Source organism: Oncorhynchus tshawytscha, linkage group LG05 (genome assembly GCF_018296145.1).
Source record: "Oncorhynchus tshawytscha isolate Ot180627B linkage group LG05, Otsh_v2.0, whole genome shotgun sequence".
In the NCBI taxonomy this organism is placed as follows: domain Eukaryota; kingdom Metazoa; phylum Chordata; class Actinopteri; order Salmoniformes; family Salmonidae; genus Oncorhynchus; species Oncorhynchus tshawytscha.
Genome location: NC_056433.1, coordinates 24,875,317 through 24,900,503, shown reverse-complemented (window position 1 = coordinate 24,900,503; position 25,187 = coordinate 24,875,317). Strand labels below are relative to the sequence as shown.

Sequence of the window (25,187 nt, the reverse complement as noted above, 5' to 3'; positions counted from 1 at the left end):
GGACGCCCCACCACCTCTCTGAGGCTGCTTCCTTTGGCAGAGCACACCCGGGGGAGGCGTGGGGGGGCGGGGGAGATGAGGGCTGCTTGAAGATCCCCGCATTACCTCACCAGTTAAGTCAAGGGGAGGGAAAGAGACACTGAGAAAGAGGGATGGTTGGAGAGGGAGGATGTAGGACCACGATGCACAGCGGAGAAGCCGTGATTGGAGATTGCTAGAGGGTCTGGGTAGCTGCGGTTAAGAGCAGTCGAGCTCTGGGTCTCTGTGGGTCTTTGTTAGGGTGGCTGGATATCTGTTTGGGGCTGGTTGGTCTTCATTAGAGTGGCTGGGGGTCCTGAAGAATTCATGGCTGAAAAGCAGCTGGAGGATCCTAAGTCCATTCCAGCAGAGCAGACCAAGATGTATTCACAGAACCAGTTCAGTCTGAGAACACCGCAGCCTGGACACAGACAGTCCACACGTAGGGATCCTAAGAAGTGGGTAAGTAAAACCTCGACATAATCTGGAGGGAATAAAGATGAGCAGTGGGCACTTCAGGGATATAGTAATTGAAAAAGTAATTGAAAAGTAGACAGGTCATCTCAGCTATACTTGCTTCTATTTATGTTAATTAGCTCTACAATTATTATTTCTGAATAACTAAAACTCCTTCATTGTCAATATTTACACAATATTTAGACCCTTCATGTTAAATATTTGCTAAATCAACTTCACACGTCAGATCTTGTGGTATGGATAATAACAGATGTTATTGTGCACTCTGATGTTGTTTACCAACTTAAATCTGTCATTTGAAATTCATTGTTCTAACATTATTTTCTCATTTCCTATCTCCATATAAGTGACAGCTTATTTACCATGTAATCATATACGTGTCACTTCCCCTCCTGCGTGGTCCAGGTGAGGTCTGGGTGTGTTAATGGGGTGCAGCCTAGCAGGGCCATGAAGTCCCATCACTCCCCAGAGAACGCGGCCAGGGAGAGGAGCCGTGTGCGTAACCTCCGTCAGGCCTTCCACAGCCTGCAGGCAGCCCTGCCCTCCGTCCCCCGTGACACCAAGCTCTCCAAGCTGGACGTCCTGGTCCTGGCCACCGACTACATCGCCCACCTTACTGAGACTCTGGATCAGGGAGGGCCTCTGTCTGAACTCCCACTACCCCCCAGGGCAGGGGGCTACCTCCACCCAGTCAAGGTTGGTGACATCAAACTAGCTGGGTGCTTATCGTTTTCATTTCTTGGTCATCATAGCTTATAACCCTGATCTGTTCCTCATTATCTCTTCGCGTTTCATGTCCAGAAGTTCAATTAATATCAGACATAAATTGTCGTGTAATATTAGAAATATAGTAGGGATCAATACTTAGATTATAGTCATAGAAATAATCAATCATTTGTTAGGATTTATTATAAGCATACAGACTAACTACAGTTGAACATGTCTCCTGTCCTGACAGAAGTGGCCGATGCGCTCCTTGCTGTACTGTGGGAGTGTGGGAGGACTGCTGTCAGCCAATCAGACACCAGTGTCAGGAGAGAAGGCGACGCATCCACTGACCCCTAGCCCAGAGGTCAACATGGATAGATCCATTTAGTACTAGGAGCGATGAAATAACAATATATCCAACTTAACTTATATCCACCTGCTTATGAAACTGCAGTGAATTGCAATGTACAAGTTATGTACTTGCTGAACACGGAAACTCTTACAATGTCCAGGGGATTAGATACAATGATTAAGATATAAAATACAAAACCAAAGGATCGCTTTGCTTAGCACATTGTACCACTTATTTATTACACGGCTTAAAACATAAATCACTAAAAGTGTGTAAAATAATTTGTTATGATCTAAGAGTGCAATGTTGTTTTGAGGGTCTCAAAGCAATGTTGACCATTTCAGTGACTTATTGTGTTTTTAGCTTTAGGATGAATTAAAGTTGATCTTTATCCCTGTCTCCTGGATTTGTTTTATTTTTAGTGTTGTAGTTGTGTTTGGGGTGGGAGTGAAAGGATGGACAGATTAACAGAAGGGGAGGATTGTTGTGAGAACACTTGGCAACCATGTGTTCAGCTGTGGAGCCCTGAGTACTAGTCCATATCTGTGTAATAATGCCTGCTTGCGAGTAAACATTCACACAGCAAACTTTGCTAAGTTGATGTAAATGACATGTTATGGCTTTGTATGTGCGATCTGACATACTTGCACTGTTGAGTGATCTTAAAGACTTTACTTCATATTCCAGTATTTTGGTGTGTGCGCGTATCATTTCTTGTCTCCTAGCAAAAGTTATCTTCCAGAAAATATACATTACCATGACATAATGAAGTCATGTGACTTTGGTAGACACACATTTTATATTCTGATATTAACCAAGACACTTTAACAGACTGTATTGCTAAGCTGCTTAAAGTATTTGTGCTCAGGCAGACACAGAATTTGTTGGCTGTAACATGGATGAGACCTCAGAACCCCTTGAGCAACATGGGCTCAGGTCCACGAGAAACGGTACAGCGTTCAAGGCTAGCTCTATAAATCTGTCAGGGGGGGGGGGGGTCTGAAACCCCCCTCTCATATTAATGGCTAATTTGGACATGCCAGAGATGTGCTACTGAGGCAGGGTTTACAGAGGGAAAGAAGTGGGCAGAAATGTTGGCGAAACAATGTGAGACAGACAGTGGTGCACAACGTTCCAGCATTCCCACTGAGTTTACTTTCTAGTCTAGATCACAGAGGATAAAGCATATCAGCCAATAGAGGCTCTGTTGCACTGGTCAATATAATGCATGCGCATATATTTAAACAATCACATTCTCATTTTAATGGCAAGCCCATACTGTATGCCAGGACATGGATTATCCAATGGCATTATTTCTGTACCAAGTGACATCAAAGTGAGGGTCATCAACTAAACAAACTTGATTTAAAGGCCCTTTTGGCTTGAACTGCAAATAGATCTTTAGGTGTGTCTGAATGTGGATGTTTGTGCCAATAAACCCATATAACCCTGATCTCCCTTCATGTTAGGAGATAATCAACATAGTTTCTGTATCTCCAGCTCATTATATCCAGTACACACTGATTGCTGAGTGAATTTATTAAGCTTTCTGTCCAGCCTCCCCTCGTTGGCCTGGCCTAGCTGGAATCACCAGAGGAATAGAGGAGAGAGGGAGGACAAGGAGGAAGGGAAGAAAAGTAGGGAGGAAGGCACAACTCAACAACTTTGTCAATAAGAAAAATAGTATTTAATGTACGAGACCGGTTGATGGCTCGGTCCAGAGAGATGGCCAAGACAGGTTCCTAATGAGTAAAACCCAAAGTCTGTCGAGGTTCGTCTGAAAGACAACCATACTTGGCAAAAGTTAGCGTTCCTTCTGTGAGTCTACCACTTTAATTAGTATATAACCAGAAGGAAGAGCTGTAGTTGGGCTGAATGAGGGGCTTGGTGTGGCGGCAGCAGAGGTTGTTGTGGCAACAGACGGTTTGCGGTCGTTGGCACAAAGCTGGGATGGAAAGTGTTCCAACATCATGCGGAGAAAGGCGCCACAGGAGTGGCATGTGACCCGGTGACACAGTCACAATGACCCACCAGAGAGAAGAGCTAGGAGTAGTAGGGAGAATGAAGGCTAAAGGATACTGCAGTGATAACAGCCCTCCCTTGGGATAGGAAAGGAACGACACAGTGGAAGGCTCTCACTCCCTCACCCTCAAAATGAAGGCTGATCGAGCCCTGAAAAGTTTGTTTTATCAAATTGACCTACAAGAGGTTTCCTCAATAATGGGTTTAGTAGACATATCCACTGTCCATATGCATACTTACTGGAGGACAGGAACAAGACAAAACATCTGACAAAGCACATGTCCAATCCAACATTTTATTTTAAAAAAACAGAGCAACAACAATTATGTTACCAAAATTCATTCACTTACAAACATTTGACCTTGAGAAATCATGTCCACCAGGGTGGTCAGACACAGATACAGCCACTACTGAAGACTTCGCTCACAGACCTAGGGAGTGTTCAGTAATGTCCAAAACAGAAAATGTTTGCAAACTGAAAAGGTACCACTTGAGCTTTTCCAAAAGGGAAGCTCGATTCAGTTATTTTTCAAAACATTGGCTCCCATTGACATAATGAACAGGACACAGATCTCATTCTGCTTGGTAAATGAGAGTTCAACTCCACCCTATCACAGCTGCCCCTTTGTAGTGTGCTCCTAGTACGAGCTAATCAACTTCCATGACATCCAACAATATGACAAAATAATCATGATAGAGATCATATGAAGGCACAGCCAAAGCAGTGTAGTTGACCAAACGCCACTGCTTATGGTTTTTGGGAATGCATACTAGGAAGAATTCATACAAATTGGAGAACAAATATTAATAATAAATATTGAGTCAGAATATTTATTATCTTTTGAAATGACCAAGTGCCATGCTTCTCTCTCACGGCCAAGTGCATTTTAAATGTACTCTAAACTAAACACATCTCATAGTAAATTGGTATGGATAGAAGCTATTCAGGATTGATCATTTTTAGGACGCAATGGTTTACAGATCTTCTACTTTACGGTTCAGGCTGTAAATTGTCTTAGTCCAATCTATGATTTAGCTGGTGCAAGCAAACTCAATACAACCGTTTTGCCCTTCATATTCACGTGTCACTTTACAACTCATCTTTTCTAGATAGTTGGCCCTGTCAACTTCAAAACAAGATCACAGAATAGGTCTCGATTGTGCTCTGAGTAGATGTCAGTATTACTAAAACACAGTCCTAAACTCACATTGGGTAAATTGACATCTTGAATAACCGTATCTCAGCACTGCAGACTGTAAATTCATCCAAAACATGTGCTGGAAAGGGGTGGTCTTCACTTCATTTAAAGTTTAGCGTTACCAGAAATGACTTGGAAGAGTTTATCTGCATGATGAAGAAGGAATCAATTCAGTCATATCTTATCACAGACTATCAAATCAACTTTATCAACAAAATATCAACTTTGTCAGTCACAGGATGCCAATTAAAAAAGGACAAAAAAACCCCTCTAAGAACGATAGAAATATTTGTGAATGTTACAACAAGAAGGGATAGCCCTAACTTCATTACGTACAAACATACAGAAAACCCTAGTTTGAAGTTGCTTTGTTGTGCAAACACAGAAATAGTATAACAATAACTACTTCACCACTTCTGCCCTCCATTCACAAAACATTTTAATGGTACTTGCACATAGAAATGGGGAAACCTCATCAGTTGTACAATGTATTCGACTGAAATGTGTCTTCCGCATTTAACCCAACCCCTCTAAATCAGAGTCATCGGCACCCAAGGAACAGTGGGTTAACTGCCTTGCTTAGGGGCAGAGCGAAAGATTTTTACCTTGTCGGCTCAGAGAGTCGATCCAGCTACCTTTCGGGGTACTTGCCCAACGCTCCAACCCGCCAGGCTACCTGCCGCCACTCAAAAGTTCCACAACATAGTTCCATTTGCAACAAATAGTAATGAAGTCAATGGAAATATAGATATATGTATTCTCTCTTTTTGTAATAAACTATCAAAACAAAGCGATGACATCATTTTCTATATGCTTTGAACGAGAAGAGGTATTTTTTCAGTGGGGATGAATGAACAACATTCCTTGCTCGTATCGGACTGTAGCCATAGGATCCAATGCAAAATTTGCCTGTATGTCATTGATAACAATGGTGTCAGAAGCCTAATAGCATGGCATTCAGTCAGTAGTGCCACAACATTAGCCCCACAATAAATAAATACAAATATATATATCTATCTATCTGCCCATCCATAGCCAGAGTTTCTTTATTCCCCATGAAAGGTAGACGGGGTAAAAAGGCAGGTAGAAAATGGCTCTACAGAATTTTTATGTAAAAACTCTTTGGAAACAAGTAAAGCAGATTGGTATGGGCTAAATGAGTCACTATGTAGTCAATCAAAAGTTATCCCAACCCAAACCACAGTAAGACAGATGGACAGGCATGTCACTCGAGTCCCCAACTACAGAAACAACCACAGAGAGACAAACACACACAAGTAGAGTCCCTGTTTGAAGGACAAACAGGCCATATGGAATCACAAGCTCACCACATACCAGATAATCTCAACAGAGTACTACCACACTACCCTGACTTGAATTCTGTAGTGTGGTTAGGTATTCCAGTAGATGGGAGGAGTACAAAATGAAGATTTTGAACAGAGAATGACATGAGAATTCTTCAGATTGCAAATAGGACCTTGAAACATGAATATGAAACATTTGACAAATAATCATTAAAATTCAACATCTGCTTTCATATTCATCGAATGACCAAAAAAAAAAAAAAATGTCTTCATAATAACAATGTTAAATCAACCGCCGATACTGTTCTGGAAAAACATTTACATAATTAGATAAAGTGGCCATGTACAAAAACACACCATAAAACATTGTACTTCTTTCATTTTAAAATTATTGGAATTTTTCCCCTGGTACATTGAACATCAAGAAACAGTGAAGTGCCAAAAGGAAACCAAGTCCTTCAAAGATACAACCAAAGAACATCACATATATTAGTCTACCCTAAGATTTCTGAGTACTGAACTCTGTTGAGCCATCAAAATGGCTGCAGTTTTCCAGTTTGAACCAGAGCTGTTCCCTTCACTGTAAATATGCTCTGTTAGAGCAGTGGGGTGGACGAGACACAGGTCATACATGTAAAGCTAACAAACATCGAAGACACATATGGAGAATCATTATACATGTACTATGCAGTATAAGTATACTGTATCACAATCCTAATTACACACTGATCAGTAATCAAAATTAAACTACATTCACACACTGCCTACTAATGAGGCACCTGAAGTAACTATGGGATCTACAGTGTGAATGGACTGCGAGGATAAGGTATTCTACATGCATTAATGTCACTAGCTAACCAGGTTATCTGGTTCTCGATGAAGTAGTAGTGCAGACTCAATGACCTGAAAATGTGATCCCAGTTAATGGCAAATGAGGTGATGTCTTGAGCTCCACCTACAATATATAAAACTGTATGGCATGTTAAGAGTGTTTAAGGTTATCTACCTCTTTATTAAGTTACTATAGCAAGCCAAATAAGGCCATGTAAAGCAAACAGACACAAGGAGCTTTGGGAACTGTCTACAGGGACATAAAGGATTATTATTATTATTATCTTTTAAAGGCCAAGTTCTCTGGAACGCTCTTTCCGATAGCTAAAGGTTTGAAGATTCTGGGCATGTGTGAGATTCTGTACTTTACACAGTCTATGCTCTACTCATTCAGCTGCCCAGAGAACAGGCTACACTGGCGAACGGTGCTGGTTTAATAAAGTGGAATCAATGTCTGTAAGATCACAATCAACCTTACGCACACATTGTGGTCAACCTCCCTTCACAGTTCTCACAGTCAATCATTAATGGTAATTGTTGGAAGTTTTATTGGTAAAACGTAAATGCAGCATCTGCATGCTAACCATTTGATCTGTTTAATAGGGCTATGCATTTACATCTCTACAGTGTTGTTTTGAACGATGTAGTGAGCTAATTATTTAGTAGATGGTGCTAACAAGCTGTAGCGTGCTTGCGTTGGGTTTCAATCAAGCACACATTTTGCCTGGTGGCGCATGTTGTTGAGCGTCGGCCACTTGAGAGAAAAATGCGACCCGTCGCACAATCGTCCTGAAATGAGGTTGTTTGTCTTACAACAGCATAATGTTCCACTATGCCATTATATGTGGCTCTGTTATGTAGAATACTATCATTATGTGGTCTTGCAGACATGGATTCAGCTTTGATCTAACGTTATTAAACAAGCACCATTTCACGAGAGTAGCCTGTTCTCTGGGCACCGTGGGCAGCCGAAGGAGTAGTACAGACTGTGCGTAAAGTAGAGAATCACGCACATGCGCAGCTTCAAACCTTTAGCTGTTGGGAAGAGCATTCAAGAGAACTCGGACCACAGCCACACGGTTTTAAAAATTCTTATAGTTCATCTGACGTACCGGCTTAATCTTTTCTATAAAAATAATATGCAATGACAGTTAAATCTAAATTACCTCTTCTCCGCCTGCTAATTTGACATTTTAGTAATTTAGCGGACTCTTATCCCAAGCGACTTACAAGAGCAATAAGTGCCTAACTTAAGGACACATAACTATTTTTTACCTAGTCGGCTCGGGGATAAAAACCAGGGACCTTTCGGTTACTGGCCTAATGCTCTTAATTACTAGGCTACCTGCTCTCTACCCGAAACAAAAGACTTGGGTCCATTTTCACAGTCATTTGAACAACTTAGTGCATGTGTATGTCCACAATCTTTCAATCATTCATTTAACAAAATAACAGAATGACAATCACAGCCCTTTTGTTCAGTCCAGGCTCTTAGATCTACTAACTGGACAACAATGAGACTTCTCCTCAGCACGGCGCATGATTGCCACTTGTGTTGCGCTAGCATTTCTCCATCCAGGAATCCACCTCAATTCAGACATTTTGGCTCTTCTCAAAACTCCAGGCTCATAAGTAGTGATTTCTAGTTACTTCAGTTTAGGGAAACTGTGACCAGTGCCATCCTTAATGACGTATCAATGATTTCAAGACACACACGATTTGTGGCTGGGGGGGTCCAGTTGTAAGTGCACTATTCTTCATTATAGCAGAGGACTCTGGCACTCTTAAAAACCACCATATATTTGTGGTTGTATCAGTTTTTCCAGGGAGGAAGGGTCAGGGGTGAATCTCCCTGTTTCTCCACATTGACCCTGTGGTTCTTGATGGAAGTCATGTCCAGGCACACTGGATCTCCGCTGCCTCTCTGGCCCCACGTGGGTCCTCTCCCCAAGGGTTGAGAGAGCTGAGGGGGGTTGTGGAAGTGGTGGGGCATGTGTGTAGGGGGGTCTGTTACAAGGCCGTCTCCTGCACTGTGTGAGCCAGTCGGCAGGAAGGCTGAGGGGTGGCCCTCTCCTCGTCCTTCTTATCCTTCTCTATTTTCTCCTCCTCTTTGTGTTGGGCAACGCCGTTGCTCTCCTGAGCCATCTGGTACGGCTGCGTGTTGATAGCTTTGGGCTGCACAACATTCCCACACACATACAAAAAACATGGTAATTAAGTAATCAAAGTAAACATTGTTACAATTATATTAGAAACAGAGTGTGGCTAACAAAAACTTTAAGAAGAATTCACTGGATAGATCTGAGGGCTACCTTGTGTGACAGTGGAGTGACACAGCAGAGCTTCTCCCTGTAGCGTTCAGGCAGGAAGAAGAGCAGGTTCCCCAGGACAGGGTACACAGTCCCTGGGGTCAGGTCTTTCTCCTTCATAGGACCGGTCAACAGGCTGACTATCAGTCCCACTATCACCACAGTGGTAGAGTTATGAGCACTGTACCACAAATAGGACAGATTGTACAGGGCCTGCACACCTGTCGGCCTGGAGAGAGGAAAACACAGATACTTGGTCAGATTCATATCATCATTCTTATGCAATCACCCTTAAAACATGTACAATATTTGGTGGGATGGATTGGGATACAACTCAAGCGCTTCATGTTTGATAGTGCTGTAATGGTTCAAATGCCATCATTTTAACGAGAAGGAAAAAAAAGAATGTACTTTGGTTTAGCGGTGATTGAAGTAATCAGGGTTGTCATGACAGCGGTAGTCATGTTGCCGCGGAGGGGCATAGTGGTGGCGTTGATGATGGGGAGCAGAGGGGTAGGCACGGCCATACGAGACACAAAATTACCAATGCCAATCCAGAACGCCATAGCCAGGCCTGCCACCAACCCTACAATCGCACCCTGTGGACAGAGAGAGACGGGAACAGCTCGATCAAATCAGACAGATGTCTCCAATTCACCACAGATATGATGAAAAAGTTTATATATTTTATTGTGCAGTAAAAAAATAAAACAAATGGTGTCCTCTAATTGAATATCCCTCAATGCTAGCCAACTTGACCCCCGTGTTAACAAGGCAGCATTTTGACTTACAGTGGAGTTAGCCCAGGGGAAGAACATTCCCAGACAGAAGAGGCCGAGGAGAGGACCACCCACCATCCCAAAGATACTGAATGCTGCCTGGTGGAGAATGAGGGAGTGAATGAAAGAGAGGTTTATAATTCTTGAATAACTCCTATTGGGCCACTGAATGATAGTAGTAGTAGGTGTAAGGGGGGTGGGGGCGGGGGCGTATGAGTGCAACGTTGCTAAATGTAATTCAGTGTAATTCAGTACCCATTAACTAAAGCAAAAGTCAGCAGGGGAAATGTGTGAGTCCCTCACCTGCAGCACTGAGCCCATGAGAGATGCAACGTAGGCCATGGTCAGACATACCAGACCGTAGGCCAACGCTGGGAAAACAGAAGGGAAGAGAAACACAGGTCAGGACCATAGCAGTACAGTACTCATTCAATGTGCTCCACAAGTTACAAAAAAATAAACACACTCCACAGTATTTGGACGGTGAAGTCAAAATTGGTTTGTGGGCTCTACACTCCAGCAACGTTACTTAACGAAAAGCTCTATAAAATCATCATTACTTTCATCAATCATGAAGACTGCTGCCACTGTTTAGAAACACTGCCACTGTGTGGCCACTCAGGGAACAGCAGCTCACCCAGGCCCTTTGAGAGCAGCGTAGCTTTGGCCTCTGTCATGGCCGGGCAGTAAGGCTTGATCAGGTCCTCCATGGTTACCGTCGCTAGGGAGTTAAACGCTGATGAGATGGTACTGCAACGCAAGAGGGAGGGAAGCTGAGAGTAATGTCCTGGGGCTAAATTGCATGGTGTAGTGCATTCATAACGGTATCATAATACAACCTCAAGTGGTGTACCACAACACTATGACATTAATGTAGCATAGAAACAGGTCTCACTAGTACAGACCGAACATGAGAGCCAGAGGCAGTTAAGTAAAGTACCTGAGAGCTCCGCTGAACAGGCAGGCTACAAACAGCCCTGGGAGGCCTGGCAGGTCCCTGAACACATCCATCACAAAGTACAGCACCATCTGCAGTCAGGAAGAAACTACCACTTAGACTGGATCAACAGCGCCAAAATGAAGCCTCACAAATTACAGTTATGGGAGAGCTTAACCAAACAATGGCCTCAACTCAAACATCAAGCCTTTGATTGGCAATGATCTGAAGGGAGACATTAACATAGCCAGTCACATCAGGATGCCAGTGCAGTGAGGTATGGCTTGGCGGTATACCCTATTTTACGATATACCGGTATTGATGCACGGACTGGTTTGGGTTTTTACTTGACCTTCTATAACGGTATTTGAAAGTTTGGTTTGTGAAATGTAATACACCATGTGTAACGTACATTTGTATAGTTTACGTCGCTCCTTGAGTCATCGCTCTAAGTCTCCCCATGACGCTTTCCACAGACCTAGCCCCGCCCCCTGTCACGCAAGGAACTAATTTGTTGTTCCTCAAAAGAGACACTTGCATTCAGTCTATATGGTCAATGCAGCACATGCAACAAGGTTCATGACAACAATGCTGTTTGCACTTAGCTTCTTATAAATCCATTAGCTTTCTATAATTACACTATTATTTTGTGTTTCTTGCATCTGCAAATAGCTAGTTTGTCTTTTTATAGCAAGCTGTTACAAAATCTTGATAGGCGCTAATTGTTAGCTGCTAATTGCAAACTAGCTAATAAACGTACCGAGTCAGAGCAAACGTAATTAACGATACAGCCTGGTTTAGACTTAAATCAGCACCTTGTTTGTGCAACAGTATCTTCTAAATCAAAGAGGAATACGCAAAGCAAGAATATGTTAGCTACATGAAGTAGCTAAGAGAAGACATTTTAATGTCGCCAAAAATTATAGGGTCCCCTAGGAAAAACTTATCAACACTTTTGGTTCCTAGTTTGTCACACCAACTCTTCCCTGGCATTTTCATTCGTTGTCAAACTAGACTGTATTCAAAGAGCCCCCTATTATATTCTAACTATACAATTAGAATAATCATTATATTTCCAGGATTCCAACAGTTCACCCAAGTGTTTTGCTCTAAATCACAAGTGATAGCCCTATGTGGCTGTGTGGAAATTATCTCAAATGAGTGCAGGAAATGCCTAAATATATGAGAGCTCACTTAGTGCATTGTTACGGAGTTAGCAAAGCCTCAGGCTGTTATGGAGGTAGCTAGTCCTAAGGTTGTTATGGAGGGAGCTAGTCCTAAGGTTGTTATGGAGGGAGCTAGTCCTAAGGTTGTTATGGAGGGAGCTAGTCCTAAGGTTGTTATGGAGGGAGCTAGTCCTAAGGCTGTTATGGAGGGAGCTAGTCCTAAGGTTGTTATGGAGGAGCTAGTCCTAAGGTTGTTATGGAGGGAGCTAGTCCTAAGGTTGTTATGGAGGGAGCTAGTCCTAAGGTTGTTATGGAGGGAGCTAGTCCTAAGGTTGTTATGGAGGGAGCTAGTCCTAAGGTTGTTATGGAGGGAGCTAGTCCTAAGGCTGTTATGGAGGGAGCTAGTCCTAAGGTTGTTATGGAGGGAGCTAGTCCTAAGGTTGTTATGGAGGGAGCTAGTCCTAAGGTTGTTATGGATGTAGCTATTCCTAAGGTTGTTATAGAGGTAGCTTTTCCTAAGGTTGTTATAGAGGTAGCTTTTCCTAAGGTTGTTATAGAGGTAGCTTTTCCTAAGGTTGTTATAGAGGTAGCTTTTCCTAAGGTTGTTATAGAGGTAGCTTTTCCTAAGGTTGTTGTGAAGGTAGTAAATCCTAAAGTTGTTGTGGAGGAAGTAGTCCTACTTGCCTGGTCATTGGTTTTGACGTAGCCCTTATCAAGCGGGCTTTCCTCACCATAGCGAGCATACATCACCAGGCCCATCAGACAACCTAGACACAACACCACCTGCTGGCAGGGAAACACCACGTAGCATGACCTGGAGAGACACACCACAACATATATTAACATTACGCACCTAAGCAATTGTTAATTCTTAACATGATCTTTAATGTGAATCCAGTTCAACCAGGTTTTAGTGTTGATGCTTACATGACGGCCTCCCTCTCAGTGCGGGAGCTGAGGTACCTCTGAACCTGGGCCTGGTTGACCCCGTACAGAGCCAGCATGAGGAATACCCCGCCCACCCCCAGCGTCCAGAAAGTGTGCCTCTCCGTCGGGTCAGGGTTCAGACTGCACAGAGCGCAGGTCAAAGGGGAGGAGGGTTACAACACTTTTCCTACACACAGAGCAATTGGCCAGTTCCAATATTGTTCATAACTGGTCCAGGGACAGTTACGTCTCTTTCGGTGAACTGGAGAAGACTCACTCCAAGCTAGCGATGCGGCTGCCGTTCATGGCCTTCCGCCAAACTTCTCCCATGCCCCCTGCCTGGTGGGCCCCCACTATGATGACCGCCAGCTGGCCAGCAAACATCACAATGGTCTGGAACACATCTGTCCAGATGACTGCCTTTAGCCCTCCCTGACAGACAAGAGATACATACTGAAAATCCAGACATATATATCATAATTGCCTTCAGAGTTGTAGGGAGATGGATGACCGAATTGAAAACTCACTGATGAAAAGAGACTCACCAATGTTGTGTACAGGGTGCACACCAGTCCCATGGCCAGCACTGCCCCCCAGAGGTCAAATCCAGTCACTGCAGGTGGACAGTATCAACAGCACACATCACCAACAGACGTCACAATTACAGCACACCGGTCATTGACCATCTATAAAGCCAGAAAAGGTACTAAAGCCCTCACTGAATGTAATCAGTACAACTATTATTCTACCACTTGATAAAGTATGACGTAGTAAATACATGTGACAGATCCCTTTACCTGCATTGAGTGCGAGTGCTGGGGCATAGAGAACCACCCCCATATAGATCACCTGCGGTGACAAAACATTTTCAACATTCAGAGGGAAGCAAACATAGGTAACATAGGGGGTTGATTAAAATACAGACACATTACACAAGCATATACACAGACGTAACTACACCAGTGTAAAGGACACACACACACCATCTGAAAGATAAAGGTCACGGTCCCCATAATGCGCACAGTCTTATTGAAGCGCAGCTCCAAATACTAGAGAGGAAGAAAAGACAGAAAAGGTTAGAGAGGAGAAGAAGGAAAGGGACGTTAAAGCCCATCACAGATCATAAAGCAAGAGTCATCTGTGAATGGGTCTATTCTGAGGACAATACAAGTGAAGACTTGGTGCACATTCCTGTTGTTAGCGACACTCACCTGCTGCACATTGATGCTCAATGGAGAGACGGACTCTGGTCTACACTTAGCTATCGTTTCAAAATTAACAGACATGCTGACAACATAGTTTTTTTTTTGCATTCAACTAGACTTCCTTACCAGGGTTCTAGCAAGACAAACGCACAGAGATACTCAGGTACACAAACTCCTCCTCATAATCAACAGACACGGTTCTCTCTCTAGGTAATGGCTTAGAGCTCACCTCATAAGCGCTGGTGAGGCGGAGCCTGTAGAAGACCGGTATGAAGACGTGGGCAGGGATGAGCAGACCGAGGAAGTAGGAGACTCCCAGGAACCAGTACTGCGTTCCATAGGTGTAGATCTCCGAGGGCGCTCCCAGGATGGCCACGGCTGACTGGAAGGTGGCGAGCAGTGACAGCGACACGGGCAGGCAGCTCATAGAACGGTCGGCCAATAAGAACTCCTGTGTGGTGCGCTGGCGCCCGCCGGACAGGGCGTAGAACAGGCCGATGCACGTGGACGCCACCAGCAGCAGGGCAAAGATCACATAGTCCGGCGTGGTGAAGTGCATCTGTACTACGTCCCCCATGATATCAGTGGGTGAGAGGCTGGGAATGGTGATGGGGATGGGGGGGGACGGTAGCCGTAGGTGGCGCAGCCCGGGTGGATCAGGACGGTGTCTAATCAGACACTGAAGGGGATGAATAAAATGCTGTAGTGAGAGAAAGAGGAGAGAGACTAGTTAGTTATCTTCATCGCTTAGTTTCTCTTCAAGCATGAGGAGCTAGATACATGCAATGAACACAGTAGGTGCTTAGATGGAAACATTTTAGACCACTAGATTGCTTAAAATATCATTCACACCTAATCATTTTCTATTTGGTAATTCTACCATTTCAGAGCATTAGGAGGTCTCAGTAAGCGCAATGCTAGTTAATTAAACATTGAAACCACAACATAACTCCACAGTAGGCATGTCTGCCGGTCCTGATAATATTGCTAATCAAATTGGCATTAGTTCAAGGCTCCCACACACTCCTGGATGGTGGTCTATTGACACATTCCACAGTGAATGTGAGCCAGGGCAGACTGACCTAACCTCACGCCTAAACATCATAACAGCGAGATAGTTAGCGGGTTAATCAGATGACGATAAATTCACCTCACAACACGGCTGGCAGTGAATTTACCAGGAGTGTCCGAGGTCTTCACAGCCTGTCTCACACCCTCAGCGAGAAGACAGTCAACAAAGTGGGGCATGCCTACAGTATGCAGTTTACGTCACCTCACTGATGCAAGGACACCGTCCTATTGTGACATCGGTGACCCTTGAAATCAGCAAGGCTGGGGGAACATTGATTGCAAAAGAAGTAAGAGGCCTTGAAGAGAGAATGAGGGAGAGAGACACAGAGACAGAAAGACAGAGAAAGAATCAATAAGTGGTCTTACCGTGCCAGTGGTTGGGCTGGCTGGTGAATGGTGGTCTGGGGAACCTAGGACTTAAATAGTCAAGCAGTGGGAGTGTCTTCCTCATAGGCACCCATCTTAAACCACCGTGGAAGGCAAAGGGAAGACCTACAAAAATAAAACAAAACATTTTTAATAACACACACCAAATAAATAATTTAAATCTAATACAACTAGGTTCTTGTTTTAAAAGTATAAGTGCACATCATAAAAACAAACATCATCCTACACTTCATTTGTACGGCAACTAAGCAAACTATAATTTACAGTCTCCAATTACTGGCAATATTTGTACTATCAAGTGTCAAAACACATCTGGACTCCCCACTGCACTCATCACTTTCACTCCTCTCCCATTTAAAACATGTAATACTATCCATCTCTCTTTTGTTTTGACAACCCACCAACTCCAGCTGATCTGAACTGTCATGCCTTGGTAACTGGCAGCTTCCTGCAGAGCAGCTTTGTGAGACGCAGCTCTCCATTTCGATTAGTCCTCAAAGCAAGCGGTCATGTGTTTACGCAAATGTGTGAGTGTCAGAGAGTGAGCTAGTGCACATGAGGGGTCATGGAGGTGCCATGGCATGCAAACTTTAGACCTTACATTGTGCAATTATACAAACAAATACCTTCATTCCAGGGGTGCAGAGGTTTAAAGCTCTAGCTGTGTGCTAGCAATGAACTACTCGACTTCAACTCATTCACTTCAGGTTACACTTCAAAGTAGGACGATACAGTATGACTGACAAATAAATCCTCTCACGTTTCCAACACTACGATCAGTGCATGCCGTTCCAAGGTTTCAGGGTTAGATAAACACAGGCCTACTGCATATTTATGGGTTGGTTATTTGACACGTGTGTATGAGTAGCCAAGTGTCTTGCAACAACTTCACTGTCAATGATACAATACAATGACAGATGAGGAGTAAACTGTAACCTGGATCCAAAAATAATGGCCATTTGCTGCTGCATTCTTCAGCTTTGGTTTCAGCTATGACCAATATAAAAATCTAACAAACATACCAAAGTTATTCTATAGGACCATACAATAGATTACACAATTCAATTTAACAAACCATACAACTACGCACAAAGACTACTTTTAACAATTTACACGGAACATTTTATAAAAACACATTTAGTGGAAAAAAACTGTGTAGATGCAAAGTTTGGTAACAGAATTTCGGTAAAATCTCCCTGTTTTTTCACGTTTTCCAAATATCTACTCCAAATTCAAAGATGAAAGAATTTGGACATCAAAGTACAGTATAGTAGAGCTCAGTATAGCACATTATACTGTACTCCACTCTAATGTGCTCTACCGTACTAAACTCTCCTACACTATTTTACAGTACAGCACTTTACTTAACTGTTATTTTACTGTACTCTACTGGACCAAATCTGAACCAATCATCCACTTCTATGTTCGGGCAAAATCAAAGCCGGTCAGGACAGGACCAAAGGACCAGGACAGGATCTGTCTATGAAAGCTGAAATAAGTCTGGACTATACCAAAAAACAACATCTGTGGATGTTGAAATCTCACAGCAAAGGCAGAACAACCAAATTTCAACGTCCATGGACGTCTGGTGTGTGTCGGTTCGTGCTCAGTGGGTCAAGGATGCTGGTCATAGTCAGAGATGTTTAGAGGCCTTTTGTGCCCAAAAGCCTGTTTTAGCATGGGCAGTGCCATTGAGGTCTTTCACCATTTTGAAGTAGTCAACTGGATGAGACTTCTTATGGGTTAAGGACGGGTCACATAATTCCATCCAGGTCATCAGGAGAGATCAGCGATTCCATAACTGTAGGTGGGGCAGGCAGTAAATAGACAATCTTGGCTTAATAATACCTGTTCAAAGACTCCAGGTGGCAGTAAGCACCCTTTCAGTTTGTGTACCAACTGATAGATGTAGCAGAAAAAGAAAATTGACTACTTCAAAATGGAGACGGCCTCGCCTGTGCACTTACAGACCTCATAATGGGACAGATACAACGTTGCGATCTCTATGGTCACAGTAAATGGAAAGAGGGGACGCATGGGTAGGTGTCAGCAAGAGCCGAGAGAGTTGACAACTGGAGTGAAAGAGAGGAGGCAAAGAGCGAGAGGTTGTCCAGGCTGTTTTCGCACTTGCTTTGACCACCAGACGACAGAATGAGAAAGAAAACAGTTGAGATGAACATTATGCAGCATACCAGTGGGAGAACTGTAGCGTGACCCAACTGTGGTTTGTGACTACTATTGAATTCCCATTGTAGCCAATTCAATTTCAGTAATTTGAGTTAATCACTTAGTAATTCAGAAACCAAATAGATATCAGTAAAAAACTAACTAATTGGTAGGTCTACCTTCAGTTGTTACTTCTTTAAACTTTCATTATCCTCCTTCCTCATGAGGAAGAGAAATGTGAAATTATCTTGTGGGGTTTTGGTAATGAAATGGATGGATCAGAAAACCATTTGCCTCATGCAGCGCGACATCTCCTTCACATAGAGTTGATCAGGCTGTTGATTGTGGCCTGTGGAATCTTGTCCCACTCCTCTTCAATTGCTGTATAAAGTTCCAGGATATATTGGCGGGAACTGGAACACACTGTCGTACACGTCGATCCAGAGCATCCCAAAAATGCTCAAATGGGTGACATGTCTGATTATGCAGACCAAGGACTAACTGGGACATTTTCAGCTTCCAGGAATTGTGTACAGAACCTTGCTGAAACATGAGTTGATGGCGGCGGATGAACAATGGGCCTCAGGATCTCTGTGCATTCAAATTGCGATCGATAAAATGCAATTATATTCGTTGTCCACAGCTTATGCCTGCCCATACCATAACCCCACCGCCACCATGGGGCACGCTGTTCACAAAGTGATGTTAGCAAACCCTTCGCCCACACAATGCAATACACGTGGTCTACGGTTGTGAGGCTGGTTAGACGTACTGCCAAATTCTCTAAAACAATACTGGAGGCGGCTTATGGTAGAGAAATTAACATTACATTCTCTGGCAACTGCTCCGGTGTACATTCCTGCAGTCAGCATGCCAATTGCACGCTCCCTCAAAACACGAGATATCTGTGGCATTGTGTGACAAAACTGCACATTTCAGTATGGCCTTCTATTGTCCCCAGCACAAGCTGCACCTGTGTAATGATCATGCTGTTTAAGCAGCTTCATGATATGCCACACCTGTCAGGTGGATGATTACTTTGGAAAAATGCTCCCTAACGGGGATGTAAAAACAAACATACAATGGGACAAACACTGTGTTTTGATGCATTTCTAATACCGTAAGACTTTCTGGTAGATGTTTTCTAAGACACCGTACCTCATTTTTAGGATGGAAAATGGTTGAAAACCTTTACATAATTTCTTAAAAATATAAACTCTTAGGAGCATGTCAAATGAAAGCTATGAACTTCACATGTTGGTCCTTTTACATGGAAATGCCCAAAGGCTACCAGCTGGAGAACAATAGCTGTGACCGGCTCTGAGGGCATCCATTCCTCTGATAGATGTGGAGCGACAGACTGGGGGGGAGGGGCTCTAACTGTCTCATCTCCAGAGCATTATAAAACACAGCATTGTCCTTTACAGGCACTGAGTCACAACCCAAGTCTATTACATTTTTTGCAGTGTTACTTAAACCATGTGACTTCATTTCATAGCAGTCATCGTGACTGGCTTTAAAGTATAGGCCTAGGCCAATTATAATTATGGCAGCTAATTTGATTTCCTCATGCCTGACAATACTGAGTTGTTCTTAATGATGGGCTCAAATTATAGGTAATGAAAATAAGTACCCTCTCAGGGGATGATCAGTGTAAAGATCGTGGATCAAGAGGTTCAGATATGTTCTGTTCCTGTGAAAAACCAGGCTGGCGAAAGAGAGATACTGTATTATTGTGAAAGGGACAGGAACGTCAAGAAAAAATAGATTTGCAATACAGAGATACTGAACAGGAAAGGTCATTAGCATTTCCACAAGAGTTGTGGGGGACGTTTTCTTATCTGCTAAAGGATAAACAAGGTTATGAATGTTGTCTTTACAGTGTCTAAAGCCAATTTAAACAGCCTTGTGTTTCTTCCTGAGAGTCTTTAAAGTCTGCACTTAAACATTAGCATTTTCCCTTTCTGTAAGGTTAAAGAGTACAAAAATGTCTACCATAGCTTGACAATTTCTGACAAGCTAAATGCTTCGAGCCCACTGCACTGCGGTAAAATAGTTCACTTGCGAACATATACCATACCTGTCCATTTCAACAAGTAGGCTACAACATGGGAAAAAGCTGAGTCAGAGTCTATAAAGGAGAGAAATATTTGAGTGAGAAGTCAGGTTTACCAGGACTGTAATCTCTCAAAACAATGGTTTAATGAATGAATTACCTCTGCCAGTTATAGGGCCTGTGCTGATCAAAACAGTGGAAGCCTGCCATGACTGTCTGATTCTCCTGAGCCGGTGTGATCAAACCCAAATGTGTCTGACCCATTATCACATCTTACAAGTCATCACCTGAGGTACAGACTACTAGCGAGAGCAGCCTATGCCACAGCATCACCTCTACAGTAAAATCAAAAACACACGCATTGAGCACCAGCAGTTAGGAAAATAAGGTCATCTGAGACGAGTCCAGAATCAGCAAAAAGGCTAGGTACAGTAATTGGTAAACAGTTCTAGGGCCTATTGAAATCAACCTACTCACTTGCAGTCATGCTTGATATTATTAGAGGTTGTACGTACAGCTGCTGAAACAGCAGTGGGGTCTTAAAATGGGGCTTCACTGGCCCTGTGACAAATCAAATCAACCTTTATTGGTCACTGTTATATTCCCCAATAAGAAAATATTTTCGCTCAACAGGCGGTGTCCACTGATAGTTGACAAACAACAACAATCTGGGTCCTAAAAGACATCCACTATAAATTTGCCTCAGAAAAGGAAAACGAAACTAAAAACACACACCAACTTATGTGGAACAAACCCAAAAGAGTGGGGAACACAAAATAAAAGGCTTGTTTTTAAATCAAACAAAGAGAAATAGCTATATCGCAGTCAAGCACATCCAACATCTCATGCCAACACAGGTGAAACTAATGAGGTGACAGGTGCAACACATCCTGACCAACGAGGATGATTCCAGGGCAAGCCAAGACAACAATATAGCCCATATTTTTGTTGGACAAGTTTGCTCACAACCAACAACACCCATTTCACATCATGATCAACTTAAATGCATCGCCTTCTCCAATATAAACATGGTGTTAACTGTCAGTCTCGCATACAAGACAGACACTGTGTGTGTATATAAACCCATCAAAAAAAAGAAACGTCCTCTCACTGTCAACTGCGTTTATTTTCAGCAAACTTAACATGTGTAAATACTTGTATGAACTTAAGATTCAACAACTGAGACAAACTGAACAAGTTCAGGTGGGGGGGGGGGTCAAAAGTAATCAAAAGTAACAGTCAAGTAATCAAAAATAACAGTCAATATCTGGTGTGGCCACCAGCTGCATTAAATACTGAAGTGCATCTCACCCTCATTGACTGCACGAGATTTTCCAGTTCTTGCCGTGAGATGTTACCCCACTCTCCCACCACGGCACCTGCAAGATCCCATGCCTGGTGGCATTGTAATGCTGGAGGGTCATGTCAGGATGAGCCTGCAGGAAGGGTACCACATGAGGGAGGAGGATGTCTTCCCTGTAACGCAAAGCATTGAGATTGCCTGCAATGACAAGCGCAGCCCGATGATGCTGTGACACACCGCCCCCAGGTCATGACAGACCATCCGGCTCCAGAGTACAGGCCTCGGTATAATGCTCATTCCTTCAACGATAAACGCGAATCCAACCATCACCCCTGGTGAGACAAAACCACAACTCGTCAGTGAAGAGCACTTTTTGCCAGTCCTGTCTGGTCCAGCAACGGTGGGTTTGTGCCCATAGGCGACATTGTAGCCGGTGTTGTCTGGTGAGGACCTGCCTTACAATAGGCCTACCAGCCCTCAGTCAAGCCTCTCTCAGCCTATTGTGGACAGTCTGAACACTGATGAAGGGATTGTGCGTTCCTGGTGTAACTCGGGCAGTTGTTGTTACCATCATGTACCTGTCCCGCAGGTGTGATGTTCGGATGTACCGATCCTGTGCAGGTGTTGTTACATGTGGTCTGCCACTGCGAGGACGATCAGCTGTCCATTCTGTCTCCCCGTTTTAGGAGTCTCACAGTACGGACATTGCAATTTATTGACCTGGCCACATCTGCAGTCCTCATGCCTCATTGCAGCATGCCTAAGGCACGTTCACGCAGATGAGCAGGGACCCTGGGCATCTTTCTATTGGTGTTTTTCAGAGTCAGTAGAAAGTGTCCTAAATTGTAATAACTGTGACATGAATCGCCTACCGTCTGTAAGCTGTTAGTGTCTTAACGACCGTTCCACAGGTACATGTTCATTAATTGTTTATGGTTCATTGTTTAAACCCTTTACAATGAAGATCTGTGAAGTCATTTGGATTTTTACGAATTATCTTTGAAAGACAGGGTCCTGAAAAAGGGACGCTTCTTTGCGGAGTTTATTTTTTCCACACACACCACACACCTACTCATTCCAGGGTTTTTCTTCATTTTTACTATTATCTACATTGTAGAACAATAGTGAAGACATCAAAACTATGAAATAACACATATGGAATCATCTAGTAACTAGAAAAAAAGTGTTTAACCAATCAAAATACATTTTACATTTGAGATTTGTCAAAGTAGCCACCCTTTGCCTCGATGACAACTTTAAACACCCTAGGCATTTTCTCAACCAGCTTCATGTGGTAATCACCTAGAATGCATTTAAAATGAACAGGTGTCCCTTGTTAGAAGTTAATTTGTGGAATTTCCTTCCTTCTTAATGCATTTGAGCCAATCAGTTGTGTTGTCACAAGGTAGGGATGGTATACAGAAGATAACCCTATTTGGTAAAAAAACAAAACAAGTCCATAGTATATTAAGAACAGCTAAAATAAGCAAAGAAACGACAGTCCATCATTATTGTAAGACATGAAAGTCAGTCAATACGGATAATTTCAAGAACTTTGAAAGTTTCTTCAAGTGCAGTCGCAAAAACCATCAAGCACTATGATGAAACCGGCTCTCGTGAGGATCGCCACAAGAAAGGAAGACCCAGAGTTACCTCTGCTGCAGAGGATAAGTTCATTAGAGTTACCAGCCTCAGAAATTGCAGCCCAAATAAATGCTTCACAGAGTTCAAGTAACAGACATCTCATCAACTGTTCACAGGAGACTTCATGAAATCAGGCCTTCATGGTCAAATTGCCGCAAAGAAACCACTACTAAAGGATACCAATTAGAAGAAGAGACTTGCTTGGGCCAAGAAACACGAGCAATGGACATTAGACTGGTGGTAATCTGTCCTTTGGTCTGAGGACTCCAAATGTGAGATTTTTGGTTCCAACCTTAACCCAATTGAGATGGTTTGGGATGAGTTGGACCGCAGAGTGAAAGAAAAGCAGACAAGTGCTCAGCATTTGTGGGAACTCCTTCAAGACCGTTGGAAAAGCATTCTAGGTGAAGCTGGTTGAGAGAATGCCAAGAGTGTGCAACACTGTCGGCAAGGCAAAGAGTGGCTACTTTGAAGAATCTAAAATATATTTTGATGTGTAACACTTTATGGTTACTACATGACTCCATATGTGTTATTTCATAGTTTTGATGTCTTCACTATTATTCTACAATGTAGAAAGAAAAATCTTGAATGAATAGTTGTCCAAACTTCACTTGTACTAATATACATATACATAGACACACTACCGTTCAAAAGTTGAGTCACTTACAAATGTCCTTTTTTTGTCCATTAAAATAACATCAAATTGTAGACATGGTTAATGTTGTAAATGACTATTGTAGCTGGAAACAGCTGATTCTTCATAGAATATCTGCATTGGCGTACAGAGGCCCATTATCAGCAACCATCACTCCTGTGTTCCAATGGCACGTTGTGTTAGCTAATCCAAGTTTATCATTTTAAAAGGCTAATTGATCATTAGAAAACTATTTTGCAATTATGTTAGCACAGCTGAAAACTGTTGTACTGATTAAAGCAATACAATTCTTTAGAATAGTTGAGTATCTGGAGCATCAGCATTTGTGGGTTCGATTACAGGCTCAAAATGGCCAGAAACAAATACCTTCCTTCTGAAACTTGTCAGTCTATTCTTATTCTGAGAAATGAAGGCTGTTCCATGCGAGAAATTGCCAAGAAACCGAAGATCTTGTGCAACGCTGTGTACTACTTCCTTCACAAAACAGGGCAAACTGGCCCTAACCAGAATAGAAAGAGTAGTATGCCCCGGTGCACAACTGAGCAAGAGGACAAGTACATTAGTGTCTAGTTTGAGAAACATAAGCCTCACAAGTCCTCAACTGGCAGCTTCATTAAATAGTACCCACAAAACACCAGTCTCAACGTCAACAGTGAAGAGGCGACTGTGGGATGCTGTCCTTCTAGGCAGAGTTCCTCTGTCCAGTGTCTTTGTTCTTCCCCCCCCTAATCTTTTTATTGGCCAGTCTGAGATACAGCTTTTTCTTTGCAACTCTGCCTAGAAGGCCAGCATCCCGGAGTCACCTCTTCACTGTTGACTTTGAGACTGGTGTTTAGGGTAGAGCTTGAAAATGCAAGCCCCTTAGGTGCTGCCATAGAGTTAGATTAAAAGTGCCCATCCAAGAAGGCCCAAGGTCATTGGCCACAGGTAAAATTATGTCAATTCACGTTATATCTACAGTAGCTTTGATTGGACTGATTGTGTCAACATCATACTTCCAAAAGCTTAGCTAGCAGTCATGAATCAAGTCGACAATCTACTGGCAAATCCTTTTTAATCCTTGTCATATGAAGATAAATAATTAAGAGAAATTATAGATAAAGCGTATAGGTGCTCATCGGCCATTGGACATAAACATTACACAAGATGGAAATCAACATTACGCAAGTTGGAAATCGCAACTTCAACAATAACTGGTTTGGAAGGAATCAGTGACAATCTGCAAGCATTGCAAAGCAATCACTAGCCTGCTATTAAGTAGAGTTGGTGTGTGGTCCAAATTATTGGTCTACGGGTCTTTTTTCCAATCTTAAAATAATAAACAGACATTGGCCATGCTGTCAATCCAGAATGATTTCTGCTGCGCTTAAAACAACAACTCAGGAGAAATCTGACAGTGAATTCATGAAAACTGGGAACTCAAGAAAAAAATAGCTCCGACTGTGAAAATACATTTTGAACGGTCATCCCAACTCGGAATTGTAAATCGGGAACTTGGGCCTCTTTCTAGAGCTACGACCTGAAAAATCACTGACGCCATCATGATTAAACTTTGTCCTCGCCTCGCCCCCCCCATAGTTCCCAGTTGTCCCAGCACCATCAATCCAGAGAATGTCAGACTTGGATGAGTAAGTTTGCCTGCAAAAGGACCGCCGCACCTCCTTCCTG

The 25,187-nt window shown here is 43.0% G+C and overlaps 2 protein-coding genes across 4 annotated transcripts in view; one reads left to right on the top strand and one right to left on the bottom strand.

The window, feature by feature from the left end:
- The first annotated feature begins 115 nt into the window (after positions 1-115).
- Positions 116-1,954, top strand: LOC112250358 (transcription factor 24-like). The gene is made up of 3 exons (XM_024420438.2): positions 116-480; positions 901-1,191; positions 1,454-1,954. The coding sequence occupies exons 1-3, from the start codon at positions 346-348 to the stop codon at positions 1,589-1,591; spliced, it is 564 nt and encodes a 187-aa protein (XP_024276206.1). The 5' UTR covers positions 116-345; the 3' UTR covers positions 1,592-1,954.
- A 1,904-nt stretch (positions 1,955-3,858) lies between these two features.
- slc5a6a (solute carrier family 5 member 6a) overlaps positions 3,859-25,187 on the bottom strand; it is a 43,721-nt gene continuing 22,392 nt past the window's right edge. For 2 of the 3 annotated variants that reach the window (XM_024420435.2, XM_024420436.2), the window contains exons 2-16: positions 15,672-15,797; positions 14,464-14,934; positions 14,013-14,078; positions 13,827-13,878; positions 13,575-13,642; positions 13,307-13,461; positions 13,030-13,170; positions 12,787-12,916; positions 10,940-11,028; positions 10,637-10,749; positions 10,303-10,370; positions 10,012-10,098; positions 9,632-9,819; positions 9,224-9,449; positions 3,859-9,086 (exon numbers count right to left, since the gene is read on the bottom strand). In XM_024420435.2, coding sequence (XP_024276203.1) covers positions 8,922-9,086; positions 9,224-9,449; positions 9,632-9,819; positions 10,012-10,098; positions 10,303-10,370; positions 10,637-10,749; positions 10,940-11,028; positions 12,787-12,916; positions 13,030-13,170; positions 13,307-13,461; positions 13,575-13,642; positions 13,827-13,878; positions 14,013-14,078; positions 14,464-14,811 — 1,896 coding nt within the window. In that variant the 5' untranslated portion in view covers positions 14,812-14,934; positions 15,672-15,797 and the 3' untranslated portion in view covers positions 3,859-8,921. The remainder of the gene's footprint in view (positions 9,087-9,223; positions 9,450-9,631; positions 9,820-10,011; positions 10,099-10,302; positions 10,371-10,636; positions 10,750-10,939; positions 11,029-12,786; positions 12,917-13,029; positions 13,171-13,306; positions 13,462-13,574; positions 13,643-13,826; positions 13,879-14,012; positions 14,079-14,463; positions 14,935-15,671; positions 15,798-25,187) is intronic. The other variant, XM_024420437.2, reaches the window with a different exon arrangement.

What these genes read in the sequence shown, in the direction of transcription:
- LOC112250358 (XM_024420438.2), top strand. Translation starts at nt 346, where the DNA reads ATGGCTGAAAAGCAGCTGGAGGATCCTAAGTCCATTCCAGCAGAGCAG. An exon ending in GTAGGGATCCTAAGAAGTGG is followed by an intron (nt 481 to 900) that starts GTAAGTAAAACC and finishes TGCGTGGTCCAG; the next exon opens with GTGAGGTCTGGGTGTGTTAA. An exon ending in GCTACCTCCACCCAGTCAAG is followed by an intron (nt 1,192 to 1,453) that starts GTTGGTGACATC and finishes CTGTCCTGACAG; the next exon opens with AAGTGGCCGATGCGCTCCTT.